This window comes from Equus quagga, chromosome 7 (genome assembly GCF_021613505.1).
Source record: "Equus quagga isolate Etosha38 chromosome 7, UCLA_HA_Equagga_1.0, whole genome shotgun sequence".
In the NCBI taxonomy this organism is placed as follows: Eukaryota; Metazoa; Chordata; class Mammalia; order Perissodactyla; family Equidae; genus Equus; species Equus quagga.
In genome coordinates this window covers 60,114,836-60,138,185 of record NC_060273.1, presented here as the reverse complement: position 1 = coordinate 60,138,185, position 23,350 = coordinate 60,114,836, and the positions used below count along the sequence as shown (strand labels likewise).

General features: G+C 35.2%; 1 protein-coding gene across 1 annotated transcript in view; it reads left to right on the top strand.

Annotated features, from left to right (window-relative positions):
- Positions 1-23,350, top strand: part of GABRG2 (gamma-aminobutyric acid type A receptor subunit gamma2) — a 97,469-nt gene that overhangs the window by 7,626 nt on the left and 66,493 nt on the right. The window contains exons 2-3 of the mRNA XM_046667851.1: positions 21,601-21,752; positions 23,275-23,342. Of these exons, the coding sequence (XP_046523807.1) occupies positions 21,601-21,752; positions 23,275-23,342 (220 nt within the window). The remainder of the gene's footprint in view (positions 1-21,600; positions 21,753-23,274; positions 23,343-23,350) is intronic.

Genomic DNA, 23,350 nt, shown 5'->3' with positions numbered 1-23,350 from the left:
GGTAGGAACCAGATGTATTATTACGGGGCAACAGAAGCCACGATATCTGCCATGATGGAGTGTGAATTCTCACTGGGTGGCAGGCAATGGTCAAAGAGGTGTACAGGCAATTATTAAATTTTAACTCAGGTAAATGCGACATAAGAAAGTCACATGGTGCTGTGAGAGACTATAACAGCATCCTAGCATGGTGAAAGAACGGGACAGAGAAACAGATCCCACCAGCCAGCTGAAACTGATCTACAATTATCTAATTGATTGGTTTCGATATTCCAACATTCTTTTCTTGGTCACTACGGTCCTTGCTGGATTTGTTGGTCTCAGTTGGAGAGGTTTTCACCCTCCAATTGAGAAAATGAATAATACTTTTTTGAAGGAGAAAAGTGGTGTAAATTTTTAAAAAGTGTTTTGAAAATGATTTTTCTTTAGTATTTTTAAAATATTATTTATGTAATAGAGGACCATATTAAGGATAATTAGCTACACGGTCATACATGATCTTATTTTAACATAGACTAAATTCACTAATCAATGGCCAGTTGATGGGTTTTTGCTCAACCCACTTCCTATCCTGTAAGTCTTCAAGTTATATGCTTGAAAATGGATCTATTTTCCTACCATCACTTGCAACTGATATTTCTTCTCTGAGTCTTTGTCAATCCAACATGAATAGGTAAATACAGTCAAATAGGGAAAAAAGAAACATGACCATCTTAAATGGTCATAAAATCATAACAGTTGTGAGCTTCAATTAATTTCAGAAATATTAAGCATGAAAACTTGGATACAATAGGATCAAGAGATACAGTGATTATTTTGGAGCTTTTTTGGAATTAAGTGCAAAATGCACTGCGAATGGCCTATAGAAATATGTACAGGAGATTTTAGTGCCTCAGTGATTTTTCGATATTGATACATTATAATCTTTTGGTAAAAGAATAGATGCTAGTAATTACATGTTAATAAATTATCAGTTGTTTCTTAAAACCTATTTTACCTATTTTCTTCCAGTATCCCCCTTCATCTTATTCTATTAGAATAAGCAAGCATTTAGTTCTTTTCAAATAATCGTCTTTCTAAAAGCAAGTTGCCCTATACTCAGGCATCTACACACAAATCTGCCACTTTTGGATAATGTCTTTTTTATCTCATAAAAGAATAATTTCCCCAATAGATGAGAGATTGAGTGAGTACATATTCTTCTTAAATTATTCCAAAATGAAAGAAGAAATAAGGCATTTTAAATTTGAGGCAGCATTCAGATATTTTCCATTTCTTGAAAGGAAAGTAGTTTTCTCTGGTATTTCTTCATAGGGAAAATTTGAAGTGATAATTTTTGGACAATAACAGCAGCATCTTGATGATTTCAGGTAAAAATGATCATTTAACAAATTATCTCCTTTTAACTTTCCTTTGTTGATAGAAGTTTACATTATTTAAAAATTAGTTTTTAATAATTTTCAAAAAACACCCCTTGAATTTTTAAAAATGGATATATTTGGACTTGATTATTCTTCATTCAATTCCACAACAAATTACTTAAATGATTACTTAAATTATTTAAATAATAACTTCACAATCTTTATAAAATCATACTTCATTGATCAAGTTATTGGAAATTATAAATATTTAGTTATTTTTAGTTTATTCTACACCCACATAATTTTTATAAACTAAGTTATCTTAGGGAAGTCCCTTAAGCCTATAACTAACATTTTTTGTTATATCTATAAGACGTTTGATTGATATTGGTATATTGGAATATGTGATGTCCACTCCTAAAAATGTGGAAAATGAATGATAGAAATACAGCCATGTTTAGATATTATTATTAAGATATTTAATTTTACCCTTTGTATTATGAGATGATGCTTAAAATCTGCCTGAATTTCACAATAACTGATTTATTGAACATGCTGGACTTAGATAAGTATCATCTAGAAATTGTTTCTCTTCAAACCTCATCTGTTGAATCTCTCTTCTCCACATCTGGGTAATATCTAAGGTAAATTCCAGAACCTTTCCATTCCTCTTAGAGTTTAGAATAATTTCATTTTCAGGTATTAAATTCTCCTTGAAATTGATCCTTCAATCTCTCATTCAGTTGGAATTTTTTTCTGTTCTCTGATCAGGCCTGCCCTAAGATTTCTGCAGCCTGACACTGCTTCTTCACTTTTTTGTTAGGCTCCTTCTCTCCTCTTATTATGCTGCTTTTGGCTTTTTCAAGATTGTGGTGGAGGGAGGGAGGACAGATAAAGGAGTAGAAAGATCTTAATTTGAACTGTCTGGGTGACAGATGCATGATGCTGAGTCATTCTTTCGTGCGGGAATTGGATGAGTTCTATGGAGGTAATCCTCTTCCTCCTTTCTTCTGGGAACCTCCAGCATTGCACTACATTCCCTGATGTGGGTTATGCTGTATGATGGCTGACGTTGTACGACACTCTCTCAACTGCACTTTGAGGACACGTTCACCCTGACTCTCTGCTAGCATTGTCTTGCCAAATAGACAGTGTTTTTAAAATGATTCCAATATGACTATTTGCCTGGCATCCATTTAGCTCATGAGGAATGAATGAATGAATAAATAAATAACAAAACAGCAAAATTGCCTGTCAGATTCTGAAACTGAAGTTCTTTCTCACTCAGATTCACTGTTGGGGTTGTTCAAACCACCCTGTTACCTTTAGACTTTTTCAGGAAAGAATCAGGCTATGGTAGTCATTTGAACTGCTCAGATTCTAAAGAATGCATGTCAAATTTCCCTAAGAATTCTCTATCCACCCTGTGTTCAGAGAACACTAAGAAGCAGATATGCAAATTTTCTGTTTGGGATAGAGAGACGCATTACCTCTGTTAGTCTTCCTAGACTTAGACATCTTTGAGTGGATTTCTTGGCTTTCATTTTCAATTGCCTTGAGGTACAGGTGGAGCCAGTACCACTGTGGGAGGAAGGGAGATGACACAGCACAGCTCTTTCTATTCTTAGGCGGATAACCCTCTTCCACAAGAACTCCTCTCTCACTGAATCCCTGAACTTCTAGTATAAGGCTATAAGGTGGGTGAAGAAAAGGGAACTCAAGGCTGGTTTTTGGCCTTTTCTAGCAAGTTCTGCCTCTTCTTGGTAGTCTACCACACTTGTATTAAATGAGAGTGTAACACTTCTCAAATGTTTTTCTCAGTTCCCAAGACAGTCACGATAACAACAAAGAAAGTACATTTAATATTCTCTTCCCTATGCAATGCATTTCTCTCAGACATCCACTGGTTAGTTCACCTTCTTCAAATCTTGCTCAGATCTCACCTTCTCAATGAGGCCTATACTGATCATTCACTGATCGGTGCAAATACCCCTAAATCCTGTACTCACCATCCCACTTATCTTCTTCTATGTTTTATCTTACCTTAGTACTCTCAGCCTTCAGTAAGGAAGTAGACAATTTTTTATTAGATTGCTTACTGGTTTATTACTTTTACTTTTTATTTCCTATCTCCCTCAGCTAGAAGGCAAGATTGATTAGAGAGAAATGCTATTTCATCCACTGATACACCCCAGACTTTTAGAGAGGTGCCTTACCCCAAATAGATATTCAATAATTATTGTTTAATTAAATAATAAAAATTTCTTCTCCTTTTTCCTGAAATTTATCTTCTTTGAAAAAAAGAAAGAAGAAGCTTTTCATCTTTTCTACAGTATCTCATTCTAAATGCAACATATATAACTGCTGACAAGAACAAAAAAGCAAATGGGTTCTACAGTGTAGTGTGGTCCTTAAGAGCATAAGCTATGGAGCCACATTTAACCAGGATTCAAATTCCTACCCCTGCCATTTACTACTCAATGGCCCTCGGTAAACCTACTTAATTTCATTCAGCCTCAGCATCTTCATATAAAAAAAGGAAGACAATTATTCTCCATAAGATTTTTGGAGTAGTAATTATAATGCATATTAAGAACTTGGCACATGGTAAGCGTCCTTTATATATTATTGTTGCTGTTTTTATTACTACTACAGGGTCATTATTTATTTCCTGGGGATATTCCTAGAGGCATAAGTAGCCTCCCCACCCTTGTTAAACTCTACATTTGGGGAAAGCACAAGAGAGGGGTTTCTCAATAAAAATTCCCTAATTCTCCAGTTGCCTGTCTTAACTTGTGTAAGATGAGGAAATTGGATAGAGGTCCCTAAGTTTCTCGAATGCTTATATGGTTTATTCATTTTAGATCATTATCGTAAACTTGATAGTATTTCTAATACATGTGGATTAGCTCCCAGTATAACAAGAAAATATATGTTGACACATGGGACTTCTTCCTGAAGACAACTTCCCTCACTATAGCAAGGAAGGGTTTTTTCCCAGAGATAGCGTGAAACCATTGTCTTTGAGTTTCTGAGGAAAATTACTCAGCTCATTATTCAGAACAAATTCATGTATGTTGCTATTCTTTATTATTATTATTATTATTTTATTGAGGTCATGGTGGTTTATAACTTTGTGAAATTTCAGTTGTATATTATTATTTGTCACTCACCATATATATGTGCCCCTTTACTCCTTATGCCTACCTCCCAACCCCGCTCCCCTCTGGTAACCACTAATCTGTTCCATTTGTCCATGTATTTGTTTATCTTCCATATATGAGTAAAATCGTATGGTGTTTGTCTTTCTCTGTCTGGTTTATTTCACTTAACATAATACCCTCAAGTTCCGTCCATGTTGTTGCAAATGGGACTATTTTGTCTTTTTTTATGGCCGAGTACCATTCCATTATATAGATATACCACATCTTCTTTATCCATTCATCACTAGATGGGTACTCAGGTTGCTTCCATGTCTTGGCTATTGTGAATAATGCTGCAATGAAGATGGGGTGTATAAGTTTCTTTGAATTGTTGATTTTAAGTTCTGTGATAAATACCCAGTAGTGGAATAGCTGGGTGGTATTGTATTTCTACTTTTAATTTTTTTGGAAATCTCCATACTCTTTTCCATAGTGGCTGCAGCAGTTTGCATTCCCACCAGCCATGTATGAGGGTTCCGTTTTAGCCACACCCTCTCCAACATTTGTTATTTTTCATCTTGGCAATTTATACCCATTCTAACAGGTGCAATGTGATATCTCAATGTAGTTTTGATTTTTGATTTACATTTCGCTGATGATTAGCAATGTTGAACATCTTTTCTTGTGCCTCTTGGCCATCTGTATCTTCTTTGGAAAAATGTCTGTGCATATCCTCCGCCCATTTTTTGACTGAGTTGTTTTTTTGTTGTTGAGTTGTATCAGTCTTTATATATTTTGGAGATTACCCCTTATCAAATATATGATTTGCAATTATTTTCTCCCTGTTGGTGGGTTGTCTTTTCGTTTTGTTCCTGGTTTCCTTTGCCTTGCAAAGCTCCTTAGTCTGATCAAGTCCCATTTGTTTATTTTTTCTTTGCCCAAGTAGACATGATATTTGAAAAGATCCTTTTAAGATTGATGTCAAAGAGTGTACTGCCTATATTTTCTTCTAGGAATTTCATGGTTTCACATCTTACCTTCAAGTCTTTGATCTCTTTTGAGTTAATTTTTGTGAGAACGGTCTAGGAAAATCTGTGAATGTGTGAATATCGGAAGATAGGGATCACTAGGGATAGTCGGAGGCTGATAACTAGAGTCTTGGATTTTAGCCATTATAATGGGAGGAAAGTTTTATCTATTCAGGTTTTTTGCTTTGTTTTGTTTTATTTTATTTTATTGTTGACTTGTGGGAGTACTTTATAAATTTTAGATAAAGATCCTTTGTCAAATACATGTAGGGAAAATATTTTTTCTGGTCTTTGGGTTATTTATTTACTTAGATGAGCATAATGTTTAATTAGAAAGCACAATTTGTCATTTTTTTCTATTATAATTAGTGTTTTTGTGTCCTAAGAAATTTTTGCCTTCTTCAAGTTTGCAAAGACATTTTCAGATTTTTTCCTAGAGACTTCATAATTGTAACTTTTTTATTTATCTCATGATTCATCTCAAATTATCACTGTACTTGTTTAATACATGTTAGAGATTGAGATTAATTTCTGCCATACATTTATCCAATGATTTAACCCCATTTTTTGAAAATACTTCCCCATTGACTCTCCTTGGTAACTTTGTCAAAATGTTATTAACATGCATGTCTATGTCTGTTTCTGAAATCTTAAATCTGTATTCCAGTCTGTTAGTCTATTCGTTTTTGTTTTTTTTAAATTGGCACCTGAGCTAACAACTGTTGCCAATCTTTTTTTTTTTCTGCTTTTTTCTCCCAAAATTCCCCCAGCACGTAGTTGTGTATTTTTAGTTGTGGGTCCTTCTAGTTGTGGCATGTGGGACGCTGCCTCAACGTGGTCTGACGAGCAATGCCATGTCCAAGCCCAGGATCCGAACCGGCAAAACCCTGGACCGCCAAAGTGGAGCTCGAGAACTTAATCGCTCGGTCACGTGGCCGGCCCCTATTTGTGTATTCTTAATGTCAGGACGATGTTACTGATCACTGTAGCTTTATGGTAAATCTTGAAACAAGGTAATGAATATGAAACACATTCATATGCGTTCTTTTGCGAGACTGATTTGTCTATTTTAAATCTTTCCTATCCTTATATACTTTAGAAAATTTGCCAGTTTATACAAAAACAAAGTGAAACAAAACAAAAATGTCCTGCTGTGTCTTTATTGAAATGGTGTTGAATATATAGATCAACTTATAAAGCATTGACATTTTCACAATTTTGAGTCTTGCAATCCATAAACAAGGTTAATCTCTCCGTTTGTTTAGGTTTCCTTTAATTCTTCTAACTTACTGTATATTTCAGTGTAGACATCTTGCATATTTTCCTTAATTTTATTCTTAAGTATTTTGTGGCTTTTATTCTAAGTTGTATATTTTAAAATTTATTTCCCAAATGTTAATTACTATAATATAGAAAAGAAATTTATTTTGTATATTAATTTTATATTCTGTGATATTAGCTCTAGCAATTATTAATTCTAACAGTTTTTGTAGATTCCTTATGATTTTTATATACAATATTGTCTTCTGCAAATAAAGACAGTTTCACTTCAGAATGACTTCTTAAAACACAAATATGGTTACATTCTATTGTCGCATTAAAGTTTCACAATAACTCCCCTTATCTCATAAGACAAGATCCAATTGTTGTAACTAGAGTTGTAGGTAATTTAACCATATACTTGTAGTACAAAAGGGAGAAATTTTTATCGTGAAAGAGGGTATAATTATTAATAATTATGTCAGGACCACAGGTGCCAACTGGAACTTTCCCAGGCAAACTGGGCATATGATCACTCAATATGGTCCTTCAAGATCTGATCCCTGATGACCTCTCTAGTGTCAGCTCCCGCCCCCTCAACAGACACAATTCAACTATATTTCATTAGATTCCTTCAAATACTAGTTTCATCTTCCTATCTCCTTTGCATGGACTACTTTCAGAACTTCTCACCTGTCTTCCATTTTCTTTTGAAACTTTTAGTCTTTAGTATAGAATTTTCATCAGAGAGATATTTTAGGATTTGAGGGATATTTTATTAGAAATTTTTTCTATTTTATGGTTAAAAAGGAGAGGTCATAGTGAATGATGTTTAATTAAGCTAAGTACTATTTTTGAAAGTGTGATAAAACATTCAATAGTAAAAGTTACTGTGCCTAGATTTAAAAAAAAAATTCCAGTCACACCATGTTATGTCACCCAAAATCTTTTATATAATAAAATAAATAGCAAATAAAATCAACTCAGTGTCCTAAAAACAACTGTTGGCACTCAGATACTCCTGACATATCCATCACAGTTGACTATGATTTTGCAGGTAGCCTTGTGGTCAACAGGCCATTAACAGAGTTTCCACAGCCCGTGAGCTGCTTTTGGTAGATCTGCTACCATTCACATCTGCAGCGCAATTTCTCTGAAGAATGAACATCAAAGTAAACTCTGTAGGGAATCTCATGGGGAAGGAGAGATTTCCTCATTCAATTTTATTCTCCTTGACTTCAGACTCAAAGTCATCTCCCAAGCAGATGTTTAAGTATCAATGAAATATCTCAGAAAAACTCAGATGTACGTATAGCACGAGATAAGAGATGGGGATTACACTCTCTGATTTAGGTGATCTGAATAGTGCCCTTAATTGTTCTTTATTTTGTAAATCACATTGTATTTGATTCCTACGCACTATGTTCCCGGCACTATGCCAGATGCTGAAGATGCAGCATGGAACATTGAACATGGAACAGTGCCTGCTCTTGTGGAACTTATATGCCAGAATGAAGACATACTTTTAAAAACATAAAACTATATTATATATAATATAATTATGTATTATATATTGTAACCTTACTTTTATAAATTTACTTACAGACAATGTTTTATCTGTATATTGTGTTGTTTTCCACTTATTGCCTCTGGTTTAAGGAAATTGTTTAACCAGATACACACTTAACACTCAATCATTTTTTAAACCTACAGAGCCATATGATTCTGTCCATATTCACCTTGAAACAGGCTAACAGGGGATATCATTTGACTCTTGTTGAGATCTAAGTTGCTATGGTAACTATGTAATGAAAATAAAGACAAAGTAGACAAATATCTCCCTTCTTGCCTCCTACCTTCCTACCATAAATAAATATTTATTGCTTTTCTAATCCTTGTTTGGCACTGTGCTAGCAGTTGGAGATAAAACAGTGAGAAAAACAAACATCTTCTCAATTGTCTTGGACCTTGCAGTCTAGGGACAGGTAGACAGTAAACAAATAAACAAACTTCTAATTGTGATACCTCTTGAAGAAATAACTAAAAAATGTATGTGCTGGAGAAAAGAAAAAATTTACTTTAGATAAAATGGTCAGGAAAAGCCATTCTGAGTAATGGACAAGAAGTTGAGATTCCAAGAGCATCAAAAAAAATTCTACTATGAAAAAAGATTGACAAGAAGACCTTCCCCATCGCAGGTAACAGCAGATGCAAGGACCCTGAACAGAGGAAGAACTTGGTGTGATTTAGGAACTAAAAAAACACCCAGATGGCTGGAGGACAGTGAACAAGGGTGAAAAAGCCAGGATATGGGATTTGGGAGGCAGAAAGCTGCTTCCTATTGCATGGTCTTGCAGCCATAAAGTGAAGAATTCGAATTGTATTCCAGGTAAAGGTTTTGGATCAGGGGAAATGCTTCATAAAATAGTACCATCAGTTTTATTCTTAAGGAAGAAACATGCTTCTGTGATGTGGGGAATGATAAGGGTTGCAATCTACCTACTAATTATCAATTGCTTGGCAATCAACTAAATTGTTGACTTTTAGCTTCTTTAGAGTTATATATAATGTTGCTCTACATCTTGCTATGAAATCTTAGCAGGATCAAGACTTAGTTATTGATTCTGCTATTACGTCAATTGTTTGAAGCATAGTGATTATTTTATGGCATTGTTATGCAATTATTGTACTATATTTAGCTAGTGTGTTCCAACAGATATATTTTTATAAAGAGAAATTCTTTGCATCTAAGAAATAAAGGCAGTCTCTTAATTCCAAATTTATCAATGTGATTCAGGAGCATTTGCATGGCTGATTTTGAAATTTTAAGACATTGTCATAGAGCATTAACAAAAGTATACTTATTTCCTATCCATAAAATATGTTGTTGAACTTAATCTGTGAACATCACATCCAAAAGCCTGAAAGAGACACAACAATCTACGTACCAAATTAAAAAGAAACCACAGTACCATTTCATTCATAATATTTTCTTTCTTCCCAGAAGAATTTTAAAATTTTAGACTCAATTACCTCATACTCTAATATCAAGAAATTTCACAAAAATAACGTCAGAGAATATTTTGAAAAATTCAGTGATCAGGGGCTGGCCCCGTGGCCGAGTGGTTAAGTTCGTGCGCTCCGCTGCAGGCGGCCCAGTGTTTCGTTGTTTCGAATCCTGGGCGCGGACATGGCACTGCTCATCAAACCACCCTGAGGCAGCGTCCCACATGCCACAACTAGAAGGACCCACAACGAAGAATATACAACTATGTACTGGGGGGCTTTGGGGAGAAAAAGGAAAAATAAAATCTTTAAAAAAAAAAAAATTCAGTGATCAGTTTACAGCATAATAGCTTTGTTTTATTTTTTAGTTAACATAGAGTGAAACTGACCTTTATTGGTGTGTAGTTGTATGAATTTTAACACACGTGTAAATTCTTGTCATTCAGTGTCCTAAATCAGGATACACAATAGTTAGTTCTATCTGCCCCAAAATGCTCGCTCTTGTTACTTCATTCTAGTCATACCCTCCCCCCACCCTTAACTCCTGGCAGCACCTGGTCTGTTATTCATCACTGTAGTTTTTTCTTTTCAAGAATGTCGTATAAGTAGAATCATATCGTTCACTCAGCATAGTGCCTTTAGGTTCATCTAAGTAACTGAGATGTCAAATAAGCACTGAAAAGAGGTTCAATATTATTAGCCATTAGGTAAATGCAAATTAAAACCACACTATGATACCACCACACAGCTATCAGAATGAATAAAATAAAAACAATGCCGGCAAGACCAAGTGCTGGTAAGGATGTGAAGCAACCGGGTCTTTCATACATTGCTAACAGGAAGAAAAATGGGGAACAATTTGGCAATTTTGTGTAAGATTCAACATACACCTAACATATTACTCAGCAATCTTCTATTTGCACAAGAGAATTGAAAATTTTTGTTCTGGAATAATAGCTTTTAAAAGAAATTATCTAGATAAATTTTTTTCTGGGATGCTTACATAAAAATGATTACATTAAATTTTCCAGACAAAATGGAGGTTTCTTTTATTTTGACTTGAGAGTGCATTCTTGATTGAAATAATCAGGACCTTTTCAGTGGTAGTTCCATTGAAATGGTAGTTAGCAAGGTGATCTTCTTTGATATCACTGTTGATTATGGACCTGAGGATACTGGAAAGACTAGAAAAAGTATTGATAGGGAAGATGCTGGGAGAAGCATTGATTCCATGAGAGCCTCTTTTTGCAATTTACATTGGGTTTGCAGTTTCTTGAAAAAGGCAATAATATACTACCAAGAAAAGACAGTAGTGACCTTATTATTCCTTTAAGACACACACTTCATGATATGAATTCATTATCATTTAAAACTTTTAACTCTATTGCATGATAAGAGATCTAAATTTGTAAATACATAAATGATACAAACTGACCTTTTTCTATTATTTACACTTTTAATTTGCCTATGAGACCGGCATACTGATTTAAAACATGCTTAAACTTGGGATGAAATTAGGATGATTTCAAATTCCATTGGGGCTTTTTGATTTCTACATTGTTTTGGAATTCTAAGAACAAAAATAATTTTAGACTTCCTAAAATACATGGATAGAGCACTTATGTGTGCTCATTCTCAGTATAGAAATAATTTTGTTAATATCTATTATATTTTCCTAGGCAAAAAAGTACTGAAAATAGTGTTTAGCTCATGGGAGGTGCTTGTGAATGAACATACAATTTCTGTGACCTGGAATATTCATAATTCCTAGTTACGTAAATTTACATTATATGGAGAGGAAAACGGACTATTCATATAACGGGGGTGGGGAGAATGAAGAGGAAGAAAAATGCTAGCAACAAAACTGAAAGATAAGACTTGAATCACTTTTTAAAGTGATCAACAAACCCTTGATTTTGAGAATTTGTTTTATCCGGGAAGAACAAATAATGAAAACTTAAGAGTAGCCTTCTGGAAGTGGCCATGACCACAGGGGACAGATTTGGAATTTGTATGACTTGAACTTAAAGACAACAGTACAATTTTAGAAAAGAAACAAAGAAAAAGAAAAAAAAGAAGTGAAAAAAGTTTCCCAGAATTGCGGTCACTCAGATGTATGTATACATGTTGATAAAGCTCCTCATGAAAGTGAAAATTCGATCAGCCACCTGAACAAATTAGCTCCAAGTTTCCAAACGTCTGAATATTAAAACAAAATTGGAATATTTCATTTCCTGCTATCACAGAACAGAACAGACTACAGGGATATGAATTTTCAATACATTTTGAACATATTTGAATATACATCTGAATACGTGTAGCTGTTGCAGCAATAGAATCAGCCTTCATTTTCATACGCTGGCTCTCAGTGACCTTTAAACTGCTTTAAATCTGGGACAGTTTAACCTTTGGTTCATGGACCATGAGAAAGTACACAGAGTTTCTCCTCTCCTATCTCCTACCTTCTTATCCTGTGTGGCCTCCTTACAAGCATGTAAACAATTTTGCATGTTTATATGTATGACCTATTTTGTTAGAAGAGGGACCGTAAGTTGTACCAGTTCGTCAAAGTGTTTTATGTTCTAGAGAAATATATTCTTCTTACCACAGAAATTGAGATGTGGAAGTGAATGCAGAGGCAGATTGATAGAAATAACCTTGACATCAAGTTGGAGGTGCTGGCAGACAGAGATTAGTCATGTTCTGCTATGTGGCAATGTTTTTATTATTGCCTTGCATTGTTAAGTGTTGCCTTTTTCTAGCTGTTCAGGTATTTATTTGTCTCCTCAAATAGATGAGAGGTGTTTTGATATCAGCATTGTACTTCTTTCTGTCTGCAACTGTGCCTTGCACCAAAGTCTCAAATATGTGCTAATTAACTGAAGGATCAAGAAATCTAAATCTGTAAGGCATTGTTTCCCAAATTGGCCACCTTCAAGGTTTTTGCCACAACGAAGTGACACCTGGTCATTTATTTACTTAATGTTTTTCATAGAAGCAGTTCTTTTTAATATAATTATTTTATTTAATAAACTTAAAAAAGGTAATAAAAATCAGTTTCACTTTTCATAACAGAAAACGACTCCAAAATAAATGCAATGAAACTACAAAAATGTTAGTGCACATTAATTACAGGTTATCGTCTACCAGAAGCGCTAAGCTGATGTTGCTCTCCTTAGAAAGTAGATTAGCAAATTGGAAAACATGATTAAAGACAAATTACAAATTAACTGAGACTTTGTCCTTACTATAATTAGATGTGCTGAAAGAAAATTAAAAACAGAAAATTTTGTCTGTGTCTTTTAATGCTATGCTACATACCAGGGGCAGGTGTCCTACTCTTTGGGAAACACTGATATGGGGTGATCTTAACAGGACATAAATATTGCAGATGATGTTATTTTGAATTTCCAGTATACTTTGAAACACTAGTAAGTGATATTCGATTTGTTTGAGAGCAGTTAACAAAGTAACATTTGCTCTAAGAAAAGAAAGTCCAAGTGGCTCTGTCATGCTCTCTTGCAGGAGCTCTTAGTTCTGGTTGCACCTTAGAATTAGCTGAATACCAGAGTTTTGGTCCCATCCTGGGCCAATTAAATCAATATGCTAAGAGGTAGGCCTTCAACCCTGGTATTTTTCTTTTAAAGCCCTCTAGGGAATTTTAACCTGCAGCTAAGTAAGAATGACTGGTCTGTATCCTGTAGTGAACATTCAGCATATGCTGGACATTGTGCAGTCTTAGTGAACTACAGTCATCAGATAAATGAAGAAATATGAAGTATTTCCTTTTTGGAATATTTCTTGACAGTAAATAATTAAATCCTTCTTTGAAATTAGCTTTATGGTTTGCATGCCTTCTGTGGTTAAAATTGTTCTTGAATTTCCATAGTCAGAACATAACAAGAAATACAAACTCTGTGTGTGTTTCTGGAGTGAGGGAGAGCAGCCCCAAAAGTTGTATTGGCCTAATTTGTCACCTTGTTGTCACAGTCCAATGGCAATACAAGTAGAGTGTCCAAGTTCTGCCACCTCGTAGAAAACAATTTGCTGCATGAGCCCAGCATACTTACAGGTTACTGCTTTTTAAATATTCCACATTAATGTATAGTGTGCAAGATGAGCTGCTTCAGTTTCCCCAACACCATTCAGGGTTTGAAGCCATAGCTTCTATTCTGTAGCAAAGTGTACACACACAGGAAATTGAGAATATTATTTATATCAATTTGTCAAAAAATCACATAAAAGTGCTTTATAAATAAAGGGATAAATTAGGAAAGTGCCAGTTTAGTACTCCTTATAATTATTATTTACAACTTAAGAATTCCTGTATTCACTGACATTTCTTTCTTACTACAATTTAGCATCAACACTTTTATTTCTATTCTATCCGACAGCCATAGACAATTGAGATGACTTTGAAATTGTTTTCTTGGGTTAACCTTGGCCTCATTTCATTTTCAACCTAAAAAAAAATATTTTCAGTGTCTTTTACTTGAGTTTTCCCATGCAAGGAGTCAATAGCATTTAATGACGAGAGTGACAGCAATCATGCGGTGGCATGTTATTTAGGCAGCTCATTTTAATATTAACTGCAACTGTTACATACACACATCTGTGAAGAGAGTGAATTTTACCAAGTTAATTTTCACAAACATTGAACCTTTAAAAATAACCCATATTCTCATGGATTCATTAAATATTTTGACAAGTATTCATTGGGTGTCTGTCAGTTGTCAGGCACTTGCAAAGTTTTAGAAAACGACACTTTGGAAGAGAGAAACGTTTCTTGCCCTCAGGGACCTAATGTTCTGCTTTTAACTCTTATACCTAAATTTAATTTTTCAATTTTTTTGTTTCTGTTGTGAAGTAAAATGTATAAAAATTGCATAAGACACAAATAATGCTCAATGAATTAGCCCAAAATCGATGTAACCACCAACCACGTATGGAATTAAATATTGCCAACATCCCAGAAAATGTCCTCATATCTCTCGCGATTTCTATCCCCTTTTTCTTTCCCCAAAGTAACCATTGTTCTAACTTTGAGCTCTATAGTTGAATTTTGCCTGTTATTGAATTTTATATAAACATAAACATACCGTATATGGGTGTATGTATAGCATCTTTTGCTCAAATTTTTGTTTTTCAAATTCATTTTGCTGTATGTAGCATTAGCTCACTAATTTAGATTATTGTATAATATTTCAGTATGTGAATATACCATATTTTATTTATCCATTCTACTGTTGGCTGGGGTTCTATTCATTTCTATTACCAGTAATGCAACTGTGAATGTTCTTGTACGTGTCCTTGAGTAGACATGTGCATATGTTTCTTTTAGAATAAATCTAAGGACAGACTTTCTGGGCTATAGGATACCCGGGTGATCATCATTAGGAGATAATGCCAAAATGCGTACTTGCTCACAGTGTATGAGTCATAGCTGCTCCATATTCTCCCACTTTTATTTAAGAAAGGTTAAAACAAACACACAACAAAAACAACACAACAGTTAGAGTACTAACCCAGAGAAGATGGATGTCAGTGATATTCCTAGTACATGCCCTGACATTGATAGTTTTTCCCTGTTTGCATCTTCTGCCCCAGTGACTGTAGTGATTGCCTTCTCCACATTTTCCTTCCTTGTCTTCCTAAATATCCCAATATTGTGACCATATAGTCGAGCCATCTATGGGTTGAAGCTGACTTCATGGGAGTAGAGGGAGAGATAGAAAGAATCTAAGTTTTATAATACAGAGTTGAGAAGTTGATTCAAAGCACCAGGAAGCTCATCCTACATCAGGCTTTAAAATTATATATGCCAGTGCCTCCCAATTTAGTCTGAATGTTCTGATACCTGCAATAAAATTCATCTTAGCTAATGAAATCCCACAGACATTTATTCGATGGAGCTCATTGGTGATTGCTAATAAAATAAACAGTTTGCATTTTAAACATTGAGATATATACATCTGATAATTGACTCAGTCAAATAAATACACTTACTGACAGCTGTTAGCCTAATATCGAAAAATTGAACTAGATATGAGCCAAGGAAGTCATTATAAGTAGGACAATTCACTGTTAGTACTGACACTTAGGGATTTACTTCCCTACCTTAACTCTACCCTCTTTGCATCTATACATTCATGTGTACAGACCTGTGCATTGAGCAACTTTCCCAACAGATTCTGCCAGTTCTCTTACATGTCCTTACTGGGAGGTATAGAATTCCACAGGCCACTGAAGGCCCTATATGAGAGAGCAACTGGTGCGCCAGTGCTCCTGCTCACTGAACACCATCACAGTGTCCCTCAAGGGCTCCTAGTCCTCCTGGACAGTACAAAGTAGAGTCCTCTCTTCCTGCTTTTGCAGTGGCTGGAGGACATCCTTTGAAATGAATTAGCTTATACGTATGCTTTGTTCCTGCAATGTGCGCTGCTTTCCAAGCCAAAAAAGAGTTTTAAGTGAAGCAGCTTATCATCTCCATTAAGTTAAATTGCAAGCTCTGCTTTTACTCCTCAGGATGGTGAGATCAAATCACTGGTATTTGCAATGGCAAGTTTATGAAATTTGAATGTTATTAACTTTGTGCTGAAGGGGCCATACTTTTATTGAGCTCGGGCATAAACTAATTTATTTTCCTAAGGGAAAATGAGCTTGAGCAATCATTTATTTTGGATGATCTTATTTTTGGAGGAATGTACAGTAGCAGATTCTTTGGCCCCAATTCCTTTTTCAAAGCCTTGCAACATAATGGTTAAACATTTGGTTTTGGTAAACTGAAATGACTATTGGTAAATGTCATTGTTTTTCTTAATCTGTAAAATGGGAATAATTATAGGAATATCACTGTTTTAAGGATTAAGTGGGAGAACGTATGTGAAGTCTTTAAAGTTATTCCCAGCACATAGTGAATATTTAACAGTAGCTACTCTTGGTATTATTATTTATCTTAGGAAAACTAGTTAACAAAAGTATTGATTCTTTCCACAAATCTTAAACTAACCATGCACTCATGGATTTACAGTCTAGTAATGGAAAGAGACAATAAGAAAATCAATAAATATGCATTGTGACAAAAGCTCTCAAACAAGCAAGGGACTGGTTATAAGACATAAAGGGTGGAGTGGGTGACAAAGGTAGATAAAATAGTCAGGGATGGCCTCTGCGAGAACGTGCTGTTTGTGTTGAAAATTGAAAGGTAAGAAGGAATAAGCTATGTCAAATATTGGGTTTGGAGGTGGACAGAAGAAAAGACTGTAGGCAGAAAGGACGCTATAAAAGGTACTGGAATTTGGCCAGGTTCCTGGAACTCAACAGTCTCGGATGACATGGTGATATAAGGAACAACACATTCTTCTGCTATTGATGCTTCTAGAGTGTGATATTCCCACTAGACTCTGTAGCCTGATGAGAATTTGGGGTACCAGGGGATCCCTGTGAGTGCGGTAAAAGGAAGGAATAGAGATTTATGTTATGTAAACAGTGCAGATTCATGAGACAGATAATATTAACAGAGCAGAAAATCAAATGCACAGGAAGTTTTAATAGAAAGACTCCAAAGGTCTCATTTTGATGATATATATGTCTTGGGAGATGTATTTTGACACATAAATTACTCTGTATTTGACTCATTGTACCTATAAAATAAAAGTAAACGAAAACTTGTACCGACAAAATATTAGTGAAACTAATGGTACGAAGGAATGAAGTACTAATAATTTAAAAATATTTCAAGTATATAAATAATTTTTTTTATTTAACTGCTTGCCTATCTGTGTCAGAGAAAGAAAAATATATATTCTTTCTTTATGATGGCAAATACCAAGGTATTTGAAGATACTTGAATGAAAAGAAATGTTTTTATATGTCATCAAAATGCTTGCTGTTATGTTGCCCTAGGAGAACACAATGACTCGACTTTTTCCCCCCACAAAACTCAGAGCTTTATTGAATCTGTGGAAATCTGAGATACCTGAATTAAAATTTAAAATTCTTTGAACTGCATGATTAATCTTCACAATGAGAAATATCTAGAATATGTACGCAAATTCAAATATTTAGGATCTTCTACATAATTGAGAGCAACCTTTCATTGAACAATGCCTATCTAGTGTTTGTTTTGTTTTTAAAAGCCACTTTTTTCCTAAGTAAAACTCATATTTCTTTCTGATTATAACATGAACTCATTACAAGTTTGTAATCCTGCATAAATTCAAACCATGTGTAAAACTGTAAAGGTGAAAATAAAAATTAATAATCTAATTTACAACCTGGAGATTCAAAGTCAGAAGATATGAAGTAGGAAACTGGGAATCTGTGTTTTTTAAAGAGTCCACTCAACACACACACCGCCCACCCCCCCCCCCCAAGAGTAAGCACCGCTGGCTTCTGAGATCCTTAAAATTTAATATGTGCATGAATCACTTGAAGATCTTGTTAAAATAAAGACTCTGATTCAGGATCCAGGTGGGGCCAAGGGCTTTGCATTTTTGGCAATTTCCCAGGCGATGCTCATGCTGCTGGTCCAGCTCTCTCGGTCAGACGACTTTCTAACAATTTTTTGAAACCTTCAAAAATGAAAACGTTACAACCATTTCTGGCCGTGTCTTTCAGAAATTATCACTCAGACTACAAAAAATGTTTTTCATTATGGTAAATTCATTTAAGGGTAATTTCAATTTCAGTTTTTCCCTTTATAACATTATTTTTTAACCTAAAGGGCGCAAGAAGTGGTAATTGCTTCCAAAGTCTGTTGTGTTCAGATAGGTGCCTTTAGCTAGAAGTCCAACTTCATGTCTACTCTCAGCCCACTCAACTGTTAAGCTAGTTTTCTTGAGTCATTGTCAACCTGTTTCTGCCCAGGCATTCTCAGGGAGTTCACAGTTCCACAGAACGCCTTATCAGACTTCAGTATCCCAAGAGAGCCACCTATAAACAAGGAGGTCTTGACTCCAAAGAATCCTAGAGAAAGAAGCAGCCAACACTGAATGAGAGAGGTTCTTTTTTATTTTTTTAAGACAAATCTGGAAACAATCCCAGATTATGCATTAGAAGGAATACTATTAATTTAGGCCACAGCTGGGAAACTCTAAAGAATAAAAACTTCATTTATTTATAATGTAGGGGGTCATTATTTTCCTTCCTGGAAAACATCTGTTTTTAGTTCTTCTCAGCCCATAATAGATAAAAGCCTGGAAGAAACATCTGTGGATTCAGTTTTTAGTTACGTGGTTGGAGCCGTTGTTATAAATCTATCAGCGGTCGCTTTATGGCAATAGTTATAATGGACCTGTTTTGGGGGCTATGTGTCAGGCACTGTGCTAAGCATTATCTTAACCTTGCACAAAAATATGACATGAATACTAGCATTAACTCTACTTTAAAGATGAGAACATTGTGACGTTTAGCCAGGTTAAATAACTTGTCCAAGGTCATAAAATAGTAAGTGACAGAGGCAAGGCATGGATCAAGAAAGCAGATCTGGTTCTTTCTAACTCCCAAGTGCATGCTTTTAATTTTTCTACTCTGACCTCTCTATGGCCAAGTTGGCATCGGAAGTATGACAGAATCTGTCACTGACACTTTCATGTGACATGATCTATTTGATTATTGTTTTGGCATCCAATAGATGATAACTCTAAGAGAATTATTGGTGCAATTCTGGAAAATAGTATTCCTTTTAAGCAAGTATCCCTTATCTTTTCACTAGTGTATTTTTCCTCCTTGTCTGCCAGATAACAGTACTAACAGTAATGTAGCATCATGATGCTTGGGTCATTTCTTTGTTGTATGAGGAGGGGTTAGAAACAAGCAAGCCAAATGATTTAATATGTATCCCCTTTGCTTGAAGAAACTTTAATAGGGAGCATTTGTCTAAGAGAGAGACACACATGGAGGGCAGGAGGGGAAGAGGGAGAGAATTTTTTGAAAAGGCGTTTTTGAATTAACAAATTAAATGGAGTAAAATTTCATTACAATGACATCCAAAGGGCCAATCACATTTTTTTCTCAATCAGTTATTGGGGAGATTTGGAAATTTCTTTGTCAGGGAGTGTTTTTTTTTTCTTCTTAAATTAGCAAGATTTGGGTCACAGGATTAGAACCCGATTAGGCAGAGTTCAGCAGCGCTCTAGAGAAATGACAAATTGAGGCCCAAGAGAGATTTTCTTAGCAGAGAATTGGTCTCTGCCTGCTCTGAGGCCTTTTTCTCTGAGAGCTGATTGAAGCTTTGTCCAGCCCATCCTACTGTCTATGGATGCTCTATGAAATTCAAATTTTGTTTAAAGTTTCTGTGCTAACTGATGTGCAAGATGTAAGATTGTCTGTGCCCGGTTTTATGCAGATGTGTGGCTCAATTTTTATAATGTTTCCTGTTCATAAAGCTTTAAAGGAATGAAAAAGAGGAGATTACTCCACTTACTAAGTTGCCCATCCTCATTCTCAAACCAGATTCATCATGTAATCAGCTTTCTTCTACCATATTTAATCATCTATCTGTCTATCTACCTATTTATCTATACATACATATACACATATACATATATTTTATATATGTATATCTTGGTGAATGAGTATGCTTGAAGAAAGATGATAAATATAGGTTATTATATATACATATATATTTATGCAGGGTAATGTGGCAGTGATTTGATTTCTGACAAAATCCATTCTATACCATATATTTTGGAAAACAAATTGAAGGTGAGGATGGGGATGGATGGGAAATTTTATATTTTAAGTTTATATTTTTTAATTTCACCATAAACCACAGAAGTAACCAGTATTCACTGAATGTTGATAAAAATGAAAATGGCAGCTTTTGCAAGGTTTTGCATTGCCCCTAGATGTGGAAAATATAATCATCTTGTGTGTGGGGGGTCAGAAGAGGCTGGAACCTGGAGCGGGGGAGAGGCAACCTATAGGAATTCCAATATCCTTCCAAAGTCAGCCTTAGCCTCCAGCCTGATTGTGGGGGTTTTCTGACAGGTTTGAGCTTAGAAAACTGAATCACATGATATGTGATGTGCTTTTTGACTATTCAAATCAGGTAATTTCACTTCTACGACGGCAGTACACTAACCAGTAGAGTTAGTTTCCAGCTTAAGAACTTTTGTTGTAACAAAGAGTGGTTTAAAGTCTATAAGTCCATTTTTCTTCATAGTAACAGGTTCTTAACAATCAAAGATAAATGAACCGCCCTTGCTTTCAGTGCAAGTGAGGGGGAAAAAATACACACACACACACCCTGGGGGAAGAAGAGGCAGCCAGACTGAGCTCTCCTTAGCAGTTCAATTGAGGGGGGAGAGGCTTGTCTGGCGGGTTGTGGGAGTGAATCTAATTATCAGTCTCTTACTTTCATTAATAGGTTGGAGCAAGTTAACTTCTCAAAGGAGGAAGAAGTAGACATTATGCCTGCATTCTTAGACTACATTATGATCATTTAAGCATTGCTTTCACAAAAATAATTTTTTTTATACCTCCTTCATGAGGTTGGGCAGGTGGACAGGAAGAACATCAACTATGGAAAGGCAAAAATAGCAGGTAAAACATGGTGTACTTATAGATGAGAAGACAGAGTATTCTGGAAAACTGGAAAGTACACTCTAATAAATTTTCATCTACATCTGTGCAATGTAGTTAGCTAGACTAACCCTCAGGTGAGAATTTTCACTGTACTCCATTGTAACCCATTCCCGTCATCTTGTTTCATTTCACCTGTTCCACCAGTGGTCTGTGAGTAAAAGTCAACTTGGATGCCGTCTATGTGTATCTTGACCAATATTTTTGTTTCTGTAGCCTCACGAGCCAAAAATCTGATGATGACTATGAAGATTATGCTTCTAACAAAACGTGGGTCTTGACTCCAAAAGTTCCTGAGGGTGATGTCACTGTCATCTTAAACAACCTTCTGGAAGGATATGACAATAAACTTCGGCCTGATATAGGAGGTATGTTAAAGTCTTTTGTGGTTTGATGTAGATAGAAACAAACATACCTACCACATTAGATGAAAACATCAGTATATTTCAATAACCAGAAAGATTTAAATAATACTTCCATTATGTGTTGTAAAAATAGATAAAGAGAGTATAAATAACATTCAGGCCTGGGAGTGGGAGGGGCATTGATAAGCTCATGATGAAGAAAGATGATTTCCAAGTAAGGCTTGAGAGCTGGAAATTCAAATTTTCCTAGATCCCCCAAACAAAGAAAAGTGACAACTTCTTTATGAAGTAACATCAAAAACAAACAAGTAAGTAATGCTAAAGAAATGATATATTGGTTACCTGTTACTGTGTAACAAATAACTGCAATATCTCAGTGGCATATGATAATGAGCATTTATTTAGCATTTTGCTGGGGACAGTCTAATCTAAGCTAAACCAGATTGGGGCTGCTCATTTAGAAAAGCTGTACTCTCATTCTACTCCTGGGATCAGCGGACTAGCTAGGAGTATCTCACGACAACGACAAAGAACAAGAGAGAAAGTAGAAGCTGAAGAGGCTTAATGCTTGGGATTAGAACTAGCACACTCAATTTTGTCCCTATATTATCAGTGAAAGCAAGTCAGATGGCCAAGCCTTAAGTTCAGAGACAGAGAAGTAGTCTTAATGAGGTAAAGGCAAGGGTGTAGATGCAGGGACTAGTGATGAGTTCAATCTACCACAGAGAATTACGGCATGGCACTTTCAAGGAAAGTGAATAAAGATGAAACAAATGTACTGTTGAGTTGAAGCCCAGAATGATATTATGAATCCTTGTTCATTAAATTTTAAATGAAAATGGAGCACATGCATTTCATCATGGATGTAATACTACATGATTTTTAACATCAGTCCTCTTTGACAAATAGGTGTGCGTTGGGTTTCCATATGGTCTTCTCATATGATTTGATGAGTCACAGAATTCATTAAGTCATTGAGGAAGATAGATTTTGTGTTGGCTAGAGGTTTATGAGGATAAAGTGGTCATAAAAGGGATCAACGGGGTGCAATATTTCAAAATCAATTCATAATACTTGTTGCTCTTTATGTCTACTTCATGATTCTAATGCATATTTTTTCTAGGTCACTAAGTAGTTATTTTTTCTATATGGGTCAAATCAGGTTACAATGCCCAAATAGATTCCAGAGCTTGAAGGAAAAATGGTAAAATTCAGGATGTCTGAGAGAAGGATGAAGAAAATCTGAGCACTGTTTTCTTATTTGTTCATTTTTATGTAGTCTTAAAGGATAGTCAATTTCAAAACTCTACTATGCTTAGTTATTGCATTTACCTCCCCCGAAAGGAGATATTTCTTTGAAAACAAATAGCTATTTAAATGTAGTGAATTAGTCACTGGCACCAAATTAATTGGAATAAATCACTCCTCATGTAGCAAAATAAGTCTATTTCTGGAATAACAAAGACCAAAACGTTAAAATATTGTTCTTCTCCATTTGCACATATCTCTATGGTTCTCTTTACAGTGAAACCAACATTAATTCACACAGACATGTATGTGAATAGCATTGGTCCAGTGAACGCTATCAATATGGTAAGTTT